This window comes from Barbatula barbatula (assembly GCF_947034865.1).
Source record: "Barbatula barbatula genome assembly, chromosome: 12".
Taxonomy (NCBI): domain Eukaryota; kingdom Metazoa; phylum Chordata; class Actinopteri; order Cypriniformes; family Nemacheilidae; genus Barbatula; species Barbatula barbatula.
In genome coordinates, this window is record NC_136775.1 from 397,193 (window position 1) to 409,692 (window position 12,500).

General features: G+C 38.5%; 3 protein-coding genes across 7 annotated transcripts in view; 1 reads left to right on the forward strand and 2 right to left on the reverse strand.

Moving 5' to 3' along the window:
- The window catches only part of cmc1 (C-x(9)-C motif containing 1), a 9,660-nt gene extending 5,707 nt beyond the window's left edge, over positions 1-3,953 (forward strand). The window contains exons 3-4 of the mRNA XM_079468667.1: positions 2,890-2,980; positions 3,379-3,953. Of these exons, the coding sequence (XP_079324793.1) occupies positions 2,890-2,980; positions 3,379-3,499 (212 nt within the window). The 3' untranslated portion in view covers positions 3,500-3,953. The remainder of the gene's footprint in view (positions 1-2,889; positions 2,981-3,378) is intronic.
- On the reverse strand, positions 3,792-10,053 carry azi2 (5-azacytidine induced 2). Of its 4 annotated transcripts, none has more exons than XM_079468666.1 (8): positions 9,890-10,053; positions 8,725-8,947; positions 8,521-8,637; positions 8,351-8,450; positions 8,168-8,238; positions 7,311-7,372; positions 6,647-6,777; positions 3,792-6,019 (listed from the first exon to the last, which is right to left on the reverse strand). In XM_079468666.1, the coding sequence occupies exons 2-8, from the start codon at positions 8,938-8,940 to the stop codon at positions 5,694-5,696; spliced, it is 1,023 nt and encodes a 340-aa protein (XP_079324792.1). In that variant the 5' UTR covers positions 8,941-8,947; positions 9,890-10,053; the 3' UTR covers positions 3,792-5,693. The 4 variants fall into 4 exon arrangements, with proteins under 4 accessions (XP_079324792.1, XP_079324791.1, XP_079324789.1 ...); XM_079468665.1 differs by having other exon boundaries at positions 8,168-8,265; positions 9,890-10,050; XM_079468663.1 differs by lacking the exon at positions 9,890-10,053 and having other exon boundaries at positions 4,309-6,019; positions 8,168-8,265; positions 8,725-9,111.
- A 1,317-nt stretch (positions 10,054-11,370) lies between these two features.
- Positions 11,371-12,500, reverse strand: part of ncoa7a (nuclear receptor coactivator 7a) — a 5,672-nt gene continuing 4,542 nt past the window's right edge. For both annotated transcript variants that reach the window (XM_079470631.1, XM_079470632.1), the window contains one exon: positions 11,371-11,965. In XM_079470631.1, coding sequence (XP_079326757.1) covers positions 11,830-11,965 — 136 coding nt within the window. In that variant the 3' untranslated portion in view covers positions 11,371-11,829. The remainder of the gene's footprint in view (positions 11,966-12,500) is intronic.

Here is a 12,500-nt window from a genome sequence, read left to right on the forward strand (position 1 = left end):
GAGAAGCTCGGTCACCCGGGAGGAGCTCGGAGTAAAGCCGCTGCTCCTCCACATCGAGAGGGGTCAGCTGAGGTGGCTTGGGCATCTGTTACGGATGCCTACTGGACGCCTTCCCCGGAAGGTGCTCCGGGCCCGTCCGACCGGGAGGAGACCCCGGGGAAGACCTAGGACATGCTGGTGGGACTATGTCTCCCGGCTGGCCTGGGAACGCCTCGGTGTCCCCCCGGAAGAGCTGGAGGAAGTGTCTAGGGTGAGGGATGTCTGGGCATCTCTGCTTAGACTGCTGCCCCCGCGACCCGGCCCCGGATAAGCGGTAGAAAATGGATGTATGGACAAAATATCAGATTAGTTTAATGCGACAGTAAAACACGGCTGTTCACTTTCACAAGTTGTAGTGATGCTTTCATTCTCCTAAAATAATGTGAGATAGATGTTGGTTATATCATTTCTTTCATATATTTTAATACAATTTAAATTGATTTTACAAAAATAAATATCGTATGGAATATCGCATTATTAAGCACGCTATCGCATTTTTCTCAGTATCACACAGCCCTATGTACTTATTCAAATTCAGTACGTACTGTCACAGTATGCGCCTTCGGCCAGTGTCTGTGTTGTTTTGTGTGTGTGTGCGCGGCGTGACAGTTTCCTGTTGGTTTTAGTTTGTGGTGTGTAACACATCATGCTCTCGGCTGGTGTTGTTGTGATTGGTCGTCCTGTTGTCTCCACACCTGCAGTGTCGTGGAAACCCCCCGTCCCCCCCGCCAGTCTGTCCAAGAGTTTGCTCATTGATTTCACACCTCTGCGCATCTGCAGTCGTCGTGCAGCATCTTCTCATGTGCATCAGCAAGACCACAACAACTGACTACACACACACACAGAGAACAGGAGCGTGATCAGTGTCATCGTGACGAGTTGAACATGTGATGATGTCAATATTAAGATGTGTGACGTCTGGGATGTTTGTGAAGTGTCAGTCAGGGTTAGTGTAGTGTGTTAATAGAGGTCAGTAAGTAAGTGTCCTAGCAAGTGCACATCACACGCTGCCTCTGTAGACAGCACGAGGTGTGTTCATGTTGTCTGTTTGAAGGGAGATTGACTTCTTTATAATCATGTGAGGTTTAATTGAGTTTGGAGCGCCGGCTGCAGGTCAGTCATCCAGAAGAAAGAGATTGACTCGCAGATTGATGTAGAATAGACCGCCGGCAGCGTCGTGTCATGTGTAGATTTCATGCATCAACTTCTGTCTTTCATATGTAAACCCTTCAGGATTATAATATTCTCATTTTAATAGACAAATGATCAAATCCAACCCAACTGTATTTCAAACATATTTACAGAACAAACATTGTGAAACAAACACTACAGACATAAGACAACTAATAATAATATAGAAATAAAAAATAACAGCCATAAAAACTTTTTAATTAAAATTGTATGATAGAATAGAATACATGATATTATCGCAAATCTTCCATAAGATGAACATTAATTTCATGATCTGTATGAGTAATTTGTGTTTTATATTCTGTGAACAAGAAACAATACGAGATGTTCTGCTTCAGAAGAGATTGTAATCCATTAAAAACCTTCTTTATCATTGCTTTAACACGTTCTGCTGCTTAGATGAAATGATGCGCACGATTTCTTTGATAACATAGAAACTACTGTATGTGTTTTGCGAACGTGTCATAAAAATACAAGCGAATGGAATTAACAACCTTTATAAAGGGATACTTCACGCACAAAAAACACTTTCTTTCTTCTTCACAACAGAAGATATTTTGAAGAACTCCATTGACTTCCATTGTGAGAACACAAAACCACTGAGACATTTCTCAACATATCTTCTGTTGAAGAAAGACTCACAGACACACGTGCAAACACACGAGAGAAGAAATGATGACGGTGTTAAATGGCTGTTAAACCATCAAAACCAATCAATGGTGTATTTATTATGAAGCGTGCTGTGGATTATTGTTTTATCTCAACAGTGACCGAGGTCATTACGGTAAACATGTTTATGTTATTGATGTTTGTGTTGATGATAGTGAAGGACACACGACTGAACAGATGAAGTGATTCCTGCTTCATGTTTATGCGTGAGAGGCGATGAGGTTTCTATGTATTAGATTAGTCTCAGGGTTGTGATTTCTGCAATTGCTTTTGTTGGATCTCTTCTGCATACAGATGACACGAGAGAGAATCGTATGACTGTCATTATAATGATGTTTGATGGGAGCTTTGAGTTTAGGGATCGAGGAGCTCATTAATGTTTGACAGAAGAGAAAACCCTTCAACACCCTTTTAACACAACCACACTACACCTGTCTGACCTCTTCAATAAACATGACACGACACTGAACGCTTGACCAACACATCTTTGGGTCACTGCTAAATAACAGGAAACAAATGCTTGTAAATGTATAGTGATGACGTATTTGTGTGTCAGTGTGTCCTTGCTCTCAGTATACATCTTTAACCTAAAGAAATTTGTATGTACTTCTCAGAAATAAATGTAAAAATTAGGGCTGTGCGATTATTGAGGGGAAATGCGATATCATGCTGAATAATGCGATACATACAATATTTCTCTTTGTAACATCAATTTGAATTGTATTAAATTATATGAAAGAAATGATAGAATCAACATATATTTCACATTATTTTAGGAGAAGGAAAGCATCATTAAATAACTCATTTATCGCAAACCAAAAAGACAAACACATTCTACTGACAGAAGTTGACATGTTTTTGCTGTTGAAGTACGCCAATATAGTGAGTACACTTACTACAAGTACACTCGTATTACTTTAAGTTTGCTTAATAAACTGAATGAAGGTATAGTTTCTGTCTTTTACTTTTCTTCTGGTGTCTCATCTTTAGCGTTTTCTGCCTGCTGTAAAGAAACCGGTTTCTTCATGGTGTTTAAATGTCGGGAGGAAAACGCCGCTCTCAAACAGTGTCTGACAGGCCAGTAAGTGTTTCACTGTCGCGTCACATCTCTGTTTATTCAAAAGCATGTAAAAACTTCAGTACACTTGATGTACAGGTTTCTCAAAATCAAAGAACCTTTAGCATCTGAAGAACCTTTCTGGTCCTTTGTGGCGACAAAAGGTTCTTTAGATGATACAAAAGTAAGAAAGAGACGGTTCTTTAGAGAACTTTTGACCGAATGGTCCTTCTATGGTCTTTAAATGACATCTCAAAGACCCCTGATGTTCATTTTCACATGCTTCTTATTAGGCTTGGCATCCGTTAAGACTTTGGTTGAAGATTGTGAGAGTTTTTTAAAATCATGACATCTAAACAGACGTTGATGTAGATATTTGAGTTTTTCTGTGATGTCCAGATGGATTTATTCATTTCTTACAGCTATCAGGATCCTGAATTCTTCCAGCTGTGTAAACAGGAATACATTCAGGAGAAACTGGAATACGAACGCACCGGAATTCCATCCAAGAGCCGGAAACAGAAGTTACCCACGAGCATGTAGACGAGGTGTTTGTTGTCGGTCTGGACTCTTCACTGCTCATACGGATTCATCTCGTCTGTTTATATTCATGATTAACTCGTAGCATCTAAACCTAATCAAAATTCATAGAGAATCACATCAGATAGATGTGTGTGCATCGCTCTCTGACCCTGGAGAATTACTTTCATATCATGTCAAATAATGTGGGCTTCGTTGTTGTTGTTGTTTAAAAATACAAAGTCATTTGTTGTGTTTGGGTCCATTTGAAAAGAAGCAGAAAAGAAACAAAGAAATCATTAAACTCACAATGTTTGAATGTGTGACTTCTACATTTATTCATTCTCATCAAATAATGTTATCAGTCACGCAAGTTGGTATTCGTAAATAAATGAACACGTGTTTGAAGTAAAATATGTAAATGATCCTCTTGTGTACAGAAACACTGTGGATAGAATTAAACTATGTTTATTTACACAAAGTGTCTATAAATGACTGATTTTGTTTATGGAGGTTGACTTTAAAGTTCTACCACATACATATACATATTTATCCTATAAAGTGCTGTGGTTTGTCACAGAATTCATTTCTAATGTAAATCTCACAACCATTACATTGTGCTTTAAATTGTGGAACATTTATCAAAACAAGATTTAATCAAAACTATGGATGTAATTTAAAACACGCATATGCATTTGAACACATAAATAAAACACATGGATTTGGACAGATGATGTGGTGATGTGTTTAACAAAGAAAATGAATGAAGATGAGTGTTGCTGTCACACTAGTCATCATATAATCATTCTTATTCTTTCATTGAATAGTAAATAGTGTTGACATGAATTCCTTTATTGATTATTATGAGTCTAATAGAATCTTCTGTACATGTCCTTGTGATTCACACAGTAAATGATGCACAAAATCAGTTTCTCTCTCTTTGATAAGACTGTGAAAAATCTGCAGACTCTTAAAGATCACAGACATTCAGTCGAGACCGTGGAATCAGTTTTCATATTAACAGCTTTGATGGTCTTTGTCATCCAAATTTTATAAATATATTTTTGAACATGTACAAATATAAGCCTCTGCACACATTTATCAGTAATGTTATATTAGAGTTGTGTGATTCCAAATAATGTCACTGCAAACATTTGCCTTAATATTACATTCTTATCCATTTAATTTATGAATTCAACTAGTATATATTTTTAATATATATCATTTTCATCTTTGATATTGAACCATTTAAAACAAGTCAATCAATATTGACCCTACGTGAACTTTTTCAATAATCTTGTTTTTTTCATCTTTAAACAGACCCAGAGACGCGAGTGACCGATGCTTAAATACAGCGTATATACAATGTGTTATAAATGCATTTCAATTAGACTTTAAATGGCGTTCCCCAAACATCAATACAGCAACTGATTTATAAAGACCAACAACAATGAAATATACTCAGGCTGTGCGCAATTTATTTTCACAGAAACACATTTCTATACGTTTGTAGGATGGTTGACTTTTTCAGGCCTGGAAATAAATCACAATTAAAAATGTCCTGACAGTTCAGATGTCACAGGAATTCTGCTTAAAAGCGAAAAAAAAAAGACGATCTCTTATAAACACCTGCTGCCAATATATATTGACAACTCGTGAACTAAATCTAAAGGCTAAAACAACGACTTGGTTTCGTGGGTTTGAACAGCTATCAGAACCTTTCTAATCATTTCTTTCAGAATGAAACAAGACTACTAAACTCCTCTTTAGACGTTCATAATACAAGACACAATCCATCACAATTCACTTATTAAATCATTTAGACGGCTAGATTCGTCATCCACCGATGGAACCATCATTAACAGGAACACACCTGTGAGTTTAGAGAGAGAGGATGAAACAGAAGCTTATAGGATCACAGAGAGACGTGGCTATAGTGATGCCACACACGCACGCACGCACGCGCACACACACGCACGCACACACGCGCACACACACACACACACGTTCTTCACACAAAGCTATGGGAGTGGATGTAATGCAGGAAAACACACATTCATACACACACACAGACGTCCACCTCTCTGGTCTTTAACTCAAGTGAAACCTTCGTCCCCGGACGTGAGTCCCGGTCCCGATCGCTCGAGGTATACGATCATCCGGCGAGGGGACGTGTTAAGGCAGGTTAAGGTGTGTGGTATCAGCGGGGCCCTGTGGATCAGTACGGTTGGCTCCAGTCAGGGGCGGAGCTCTTGTCCCAGAATAACGCGTCGTTCGGTCTTGGTGGACTGGGAAATGACCAAGAGCTGTCGTCCAGCGAGCCCATTCGCTGAGGCCGGGCCAGACGGACGCCGGGGCTGCCAAGAGGAGCGGGACGAGGTACCGGCCAAGGGTCCTTCAAGCAGTTCTCCTGCGCTCCCTCCACAACTGCAGTCCCTGATCCCGAGGGCAGAGGAGGTGCGCTGGGAGGTCGAGACGTGGATCCTCGCGCTGGCTCTGTAACCTTCTCCACATCATCCAGACACTGCACGGGAACGGCCGAATCTGCCCAAACGATTCACAACACATGCGAGCGTCATAATGCTGCCATGTAGGAGCCGATCTAGAACAAACGACCTTGACGTTTTCTGTGTTTGATAAATATGAGGTGGAATAACACATTTAGATACTCTCCGATCATAAACAGACTGCCTTAATAATCCACAGTTTGCTTTGCTGTCTCAGAACAAGAAGAGTGATGACAGAAAACACCATCGTATATAATATACAGCCTACACACAAACACACATCCTTTAGTGTGTCAGGGGATTATATGCATGTAGTACAGCACACTAGATTTCTTTTCGTCTAAAGAAAGGATGAGAGGTTTATTTGAAAGCTGATTATGTTGCGAATCTCTCAGAGGAATAGAGGAGGTAAAAAAACTCTCGTTCTCGTTCGGCCATCTCACAGAGAATATTAACACACGCAAAAGAAAATATATTTGCATTCTTTCAGCTTGTATAGAATATCTCATCAGAGCTTAACTCTTAGTTTACATCTTCTATACGCTATATATCTACAGTATATGAATTTAGTTTTCTTCTATAGGGTTTAATGTTGAATGTGGTTGAAGAAAGTGTTTCATCAGTAAAGTTTAGGCAGAGAATGATGTCATGTTGTGAGAGTCACCTCGTCTGAGTCCCGTCAGCATGTGTCTCTCTCTTAACTTGTTCACGAGGTCTGACTGTGAGCGCACGGCCGTGTGTAAGCGTGACGCTTCACTGATCACGTCATGATAAGACTGCACTATGGCCAGAGTCCTGACACAACAAGTCAAAGGTTAAACAGCCGCAGAGATCACCACAAAACCACGTTAAGCTCAAGAAGTACATGTTTAAGGACAAATTCTGTAAAGTATTTTTTGATTTGTAATTATCAGATTGGTCGAAATAAGACAAAAAATGCAAATGAAACAACACAATGCTAATGTTTTTACATGTATTTTAGGATCAGTATATATCAAAATATATAGGAGATTTTTTCTTGTCATTGCCGTAGTGTTATTTTTGTTAAAAGTGATCAGGGATACATTCATGAACGATTATTTGAAAACTAATGCAATCGATTTCTCTAAACCAATAATAGAACTGCCAGCTGCTCCTGAATCGCTATAAACCTTCACATGCAAACAACTATATCAATCATGAGCATTTATTCTTATTTTTCACACTAAACCATACGATGTCAAATTCTGTGTAAAAACTGAAGCGTATGAATTCACGGTGTGTCTCTCGTATCTGTTCCAATCTCTCCATCTAGTGTCTGTTTTCTGCACTGAACATCACATGAGTACCTGGAGTCTGTGTCGTCACGGCTCTGGTCCTCATGACCTTCACTACAGTCTTCAGACACACCCTGTGAAGAAAAGAACAGCTAACATGATTTCTGTAATTCTCTTAAGATCACATCTGCCCTACACCTTTATTTTGACGTGCGCCTGACTTCTGAATCATATGATCTCAGCGCGTGTGAAGTTTGAGGACCATCAGACGATACTGTGTAAGGTTTAATGTATAGCAGCCGGTTGTTATGTTCAGTGTGATCATGACGTGAAGCGGAGGGTCTTGTGTCTCACTGCAGGGGTTTATTTCACGATAACAGCGACTGCTTATTACACGACTACTGACCACATGAGATAAAACTGCATTTGAAATGTGAATTTGAAATATTTTAATATCTCATTTTTACCGAATGCAGAACCTTACGTGAGAAAGGTAAGAAGCGATATTCAGATGTCACAAACAGGCAATTTATGTTATTAAAAGACATTTTTATATTTAATTTGTCAAAACTAACTGTCTGAATGGTTTGCTGCATGCGGGTCACCGTGTGTTATTAGTTTTGAGAGGTTGTTATCTGGGAATAACGAACCTGCAAATGTCACGACTGGCCAATCAGAATCAAGCATTCCAAGGAGCCGTGTAATAAAGTTTGATTAAACCATATGAATGACACCCATCACAAATATATCATATGATATACTGTTGCGTTTCATATCACGTCCATGAAATCCATTTTTGAATAGCTTGAATATCACTTTATGGAGTGTTGTTTTATGTACAGTATAATGCTTTGACAACATCGTCCCTGCACACATTCACGACAACAGAAACTGAATATAATTCATGATACGAGTTATGTCACACACACCTGTGTTGAGCTGCAGAGGTTGTGAGGAGAGTGAACGAGTCGACTGTCGTCTCTCTCCACCCGCCAGTAATCTGTTGTATTATTCAGACTCTTCATTACTGAGAGAACACAACAAACATCTGATGTGTGGAATCTGAGGGATGATGTTCACACGTGGAGTGTTTGTTGTCGTGTTGTCTGTACCTTGATTGGTCTCTTCCTCCGAGCGCAGTTGCAGTAGTTCAAGCTCTCGGGCCTGTAACTGCTCCGTCAAAAATCTCTCCATCTCGCTTTTCTCTTTCCTCTGGAACACATCACAACAACGCTGTCACGATGTGCACGTATTCTTAATCAAGGGTTTGATGAACACGTACCAGTTTATTCAGCTCCATCTTTAAGTCCTCCTTCTCGATATAGATACCGCGGTACGCGCTGAAGGCTTGGTTCATGTACTGCGGCCCTTCTGCCGGAGGGGCTTCGGGGCGGAAGTGCTGCGGGCGGAGAGACAGAAAACACATTCAACATGTCTGAAACGTTTCTAAAAGAACTTGAACTCAATCAGGTGATATTGAACAGACTTTATCTTCCAGTTGTTTGACTTTCCTCCTGAGCAGCGCATTCTCTTTCTCTGTATCTCTCAGTCTCTTCTTGATGTCCTCATACGCCGTGACCAGAGCAAAGTGAGACGCCACAGATTCATCACCGGCACACACAGACACGGGGCTCTCCGTCGGCCCGTACGCCGTCTCGTGCTTCAGAATACAGATATCATCATCCACCGCTGCGGACTCCATACCAGACCTACAACAACACAACAACTCACACATACAGCTTTATGACTTTAATCGTCACGCCACTGACAGCGCGTGTGCCGTGGAGAATACAAGTGACACAAGTTTAACAAATCACGTTATACACATTTTACAAATAACAGTACACTTTCATATACACAATAATATACAACGTAATCCACAATGCACAGAGCGGTAGTCAATGAATCAATGAATAAACTGATATGTAAATGTTAGAATGTATGTTGCGTAAAGTAAGTGATAGATTCATTCAAATAATGCACTTTCAATCACAATCGCATACTTACATCTGCTAAACAAATAAATGTAAATAAATAATATTGTAGGTGATCGTGCTGTTTTCTGTCTTACAATCATCATCATAATAATAATCATAATAACAGCTCTCTTTACTAAATAAACACCTCATTGTTATTATTATTAAGGAAAGGACTTTTATTATTTTTTTACAGACGCAAAAGCTGTGTGACGTTTTCTCTCGACTGAATGACTTGAATGTTTTTAAAAGCGAAACAGAAAGTGTTTGTTGTGAGCAAAGAGACAATGTCAAATAAAACATGATGTCAAATAAAACAAGATGTCAAATAAAACATGATGTCAAATAAAACATGATGTCAAATAAAACATGATGTCAAATAAAACATGACGTCAGTTCCCGCAGCATCACGATCATTTCTGTTATAGAGATGATCTGAGGTAAATAAAGACTACATTACTGCATGTCGTAATTAGTCATATTACTGTTGTCGTAAATGTCATTTATCGTCATCATCATCATCAGCAGCAGCAGCAGCACATTAAAGAAAGAAACACGCTCATATCTCACATTCATTCATGTTTTTATTCATTGACGAGTGTTGTCAAGTATGTTCCTCAGTGTTGTGTTGTCTATTAAGCCTGATACAGCACACTATTAAGGTGACACACTTACCGGACAGCAGTCAGTTCGGAATACAAACATAGATCATGATAGAGAGTGAAAACACGACGTTTAGTGGAGATTTGACCATAAACGCAAACACGACAGACTGAAGAAAACCAAGCAGCATCACAAATACTGTCCAGGAAGTGAATCTGTGTGACGTCAGTGCTTCCGACGGAAACGGCGCGTTTGACTTTTTTCGTTAATGCTGAAGACAAAACACGTAAACATGTTGACAGCGAGTTATATTGTTTATTGTTTTCAAATGACAAAATACAAAATACAGCGTTCGAAACGCTCTCGCGACACTTTGATGTCATGCGCAGATCGGCCGCAAAAAGTAGAACAGGAATAACGTTACGTCAGATGATCATAAACCAGAGTAATTCATTAATATTATTATTATTATTATTAAAAATGAAACCACCGATTATTAAGGCGTTATAGTGATAGCGTTCAGTGTGTTTACAGCAGTCTGTCACATGAGGGCGACATTAACACTGTCCTGCACTGTAAACAAACTCCTTTAGGGATTGTACATTATATTAAACTCTTTTAAAATGAAGTTTGCTTTTGTATAACTTATGAAGTTATCTGAAATACAGTTTAAAGTCAGTTTAATGTCGTTTAAACTCTAATGACTTTAAAATAATTTCTTCACCTCATCTGTAAATTGCTTTGGATAAGAGCGTCTGCTAAATGACTAAATGTAAATTTCAGTCAGTTTTATCACACTACAACCCATCACGCTCTCTAAGATCTCAAAACTCTTTTGATAATACCTAGAATAACTAAATCCACCAAAGGGGGTCGAGCTTTCTCATACGTAGCACCTAAACTCTGGAATAACCTTCCTGATATTATTCCAGGATCAGACACACTCGCCCAATTTAAATCTAGATTAAAGACACATCTTTACAGACAAGCATTCACTTAATGCAAACTATGCAAAATAAACCACCAGGAGATGCTGACATTAGATATTATTTACTAGAATCATTTAATTTACTATATAAAACACCATGTAGCGTGTTTTACCCTTTTTTTGGGGGCTTTTATTTTAAATTTTTCCCCTGTAAAGCTGCTTTGGAACAATGCAAATTGTGAAAAGCGCTAAATAAATAAAGTTGAATTGAATTGAATTTTAAAGGTTGTTTTTAAGTTGATATTTTACAGATTTTTTTAACCGTGACCAAGAAATACAAAACAGAAGATAGCACTTCTGTTCCCGAAGACAACTGTTGAGTTGAAGTTGCCTACTACAAGCCGACATTTATTCAAACATGTAATAATGATGATTTGCATAATGTTATGTTCTGCATTAATGATTAAACGTACCTGCACGCGCTGTATAGTCGGCTATAGCATTTAACAAACGTATACGTGATAATCTTCTGTAGTTTTGTCTCATTTTATTGCCAACAGACTGTTGACTGGTTTATGTGTGACGGTGTTATTTATCAAGATAATCCAAAACACATTCAGTCTTTAGAAAAACAATGGTTTTTATTAGCAGTATCAAATTCAGTGCCAGCACTGACTGAAACACACACACACACACTATTCAACATGACATCATTATATCAAACAAGTTAAATAAGAGTACAAAAATAATTTGTTTAAAAATAAAACCTTTCCTTTTGAAATCTGTGCCGTGAAGATCTGTTATGACATGTCAATCTCTTTTCTCTAAGAAGTGCACGTGACAGTAAAGTCAGCGAGTATATCTACAAAGCATCTTTGTTTAAGGGGTAGTTTATAAATCTTCTCTTGCTGTATAGTTTTCAGTTTGTCAGTTTTTCAGGATTTACACAGAAACTCTAAACCGTAATCATGTCTCAACCTGTTCTCTGGTCCCCGCTGCTGTTTCAAACAGTTAGAAGACGAGTTACACCGGTTTCAGAGCCGATCGTTTCATCCCTTCACAGCGGTGGATCCCAGATTTCTCTTCATATGAAGGTCCACACCTCCACATCCTGGATGATGAAATCCTGATGGATAGAGAGAGGTCGATTGCAGAAAGTGTTGCAGGAATAACTGGAGCCGTGATGAAGATCAGCATCCAGCCACAAACCAAAGTGTCCTCTGAAAACACAATCATCATCATCATCAGATCAAGCCGTCCGTCTACACAACCTCAATCCTAGTCTTTGTCATGACTTATAGTTTGGTATATTTAATATAATGCTAACACTTTACATGATGGTATCCTTTATGAAGCATTATAAATGTGTTCATTAATGATTAATAAGTCATTATAAATCAGTTATAACTGCATGAATAAAAATGAGGATCCTACTGAAATACCTGGCAGATAGTGAGCAGGTGTAAGAATAACAACACAACACCCTTCAGTGTCCAGTCTGACAGACTATATTACAAACAACATCAAGATAATAATCAATCTGCTTTACAGTCAAATACATAATAAATAAATACATTTATTAAGCATTTATAACATGTGAGTTAAACACGGCTCAGGTTTATGTAGAATCCCTCTTTTTATTAGTGCTTCATAATGCATGTGTATATTTCTTATTAATCATTAATGAACACATTATAAATGCTTCATAAAGGGTGCTTTAATGTAAAGTGTTAGCAATATATATATATTACGTGT

What these genes read in the sequence shown, in the direction of transcription:
- azi2 (XM_079468663.1), bottom strand. Translation starts at nt 8,973, where the DNA reads ATGTGTGAGTTGTTGTGTTGTTGTAGGTCTGGTATGGAGTCCGCAGCG. An exon ending in TCAAACAACTGGAAGATAAA is followed by an intron (nt 8,638 to 8,724) that starts GTCTGTTCAATA and finishes CTCCGCCCGCAG; the next exon opens with CACTTCCGCCCCGAAGCCCC. An exon ending in GCTGACGGGACTCAGACGAG is followed by an intron (nt 6,020 to 6,646) that starts GTGACTCTCACA and finishes TCGTTTGGGCAG; the next exon opens with ATTCGGCCGTTCCCGTGCAG.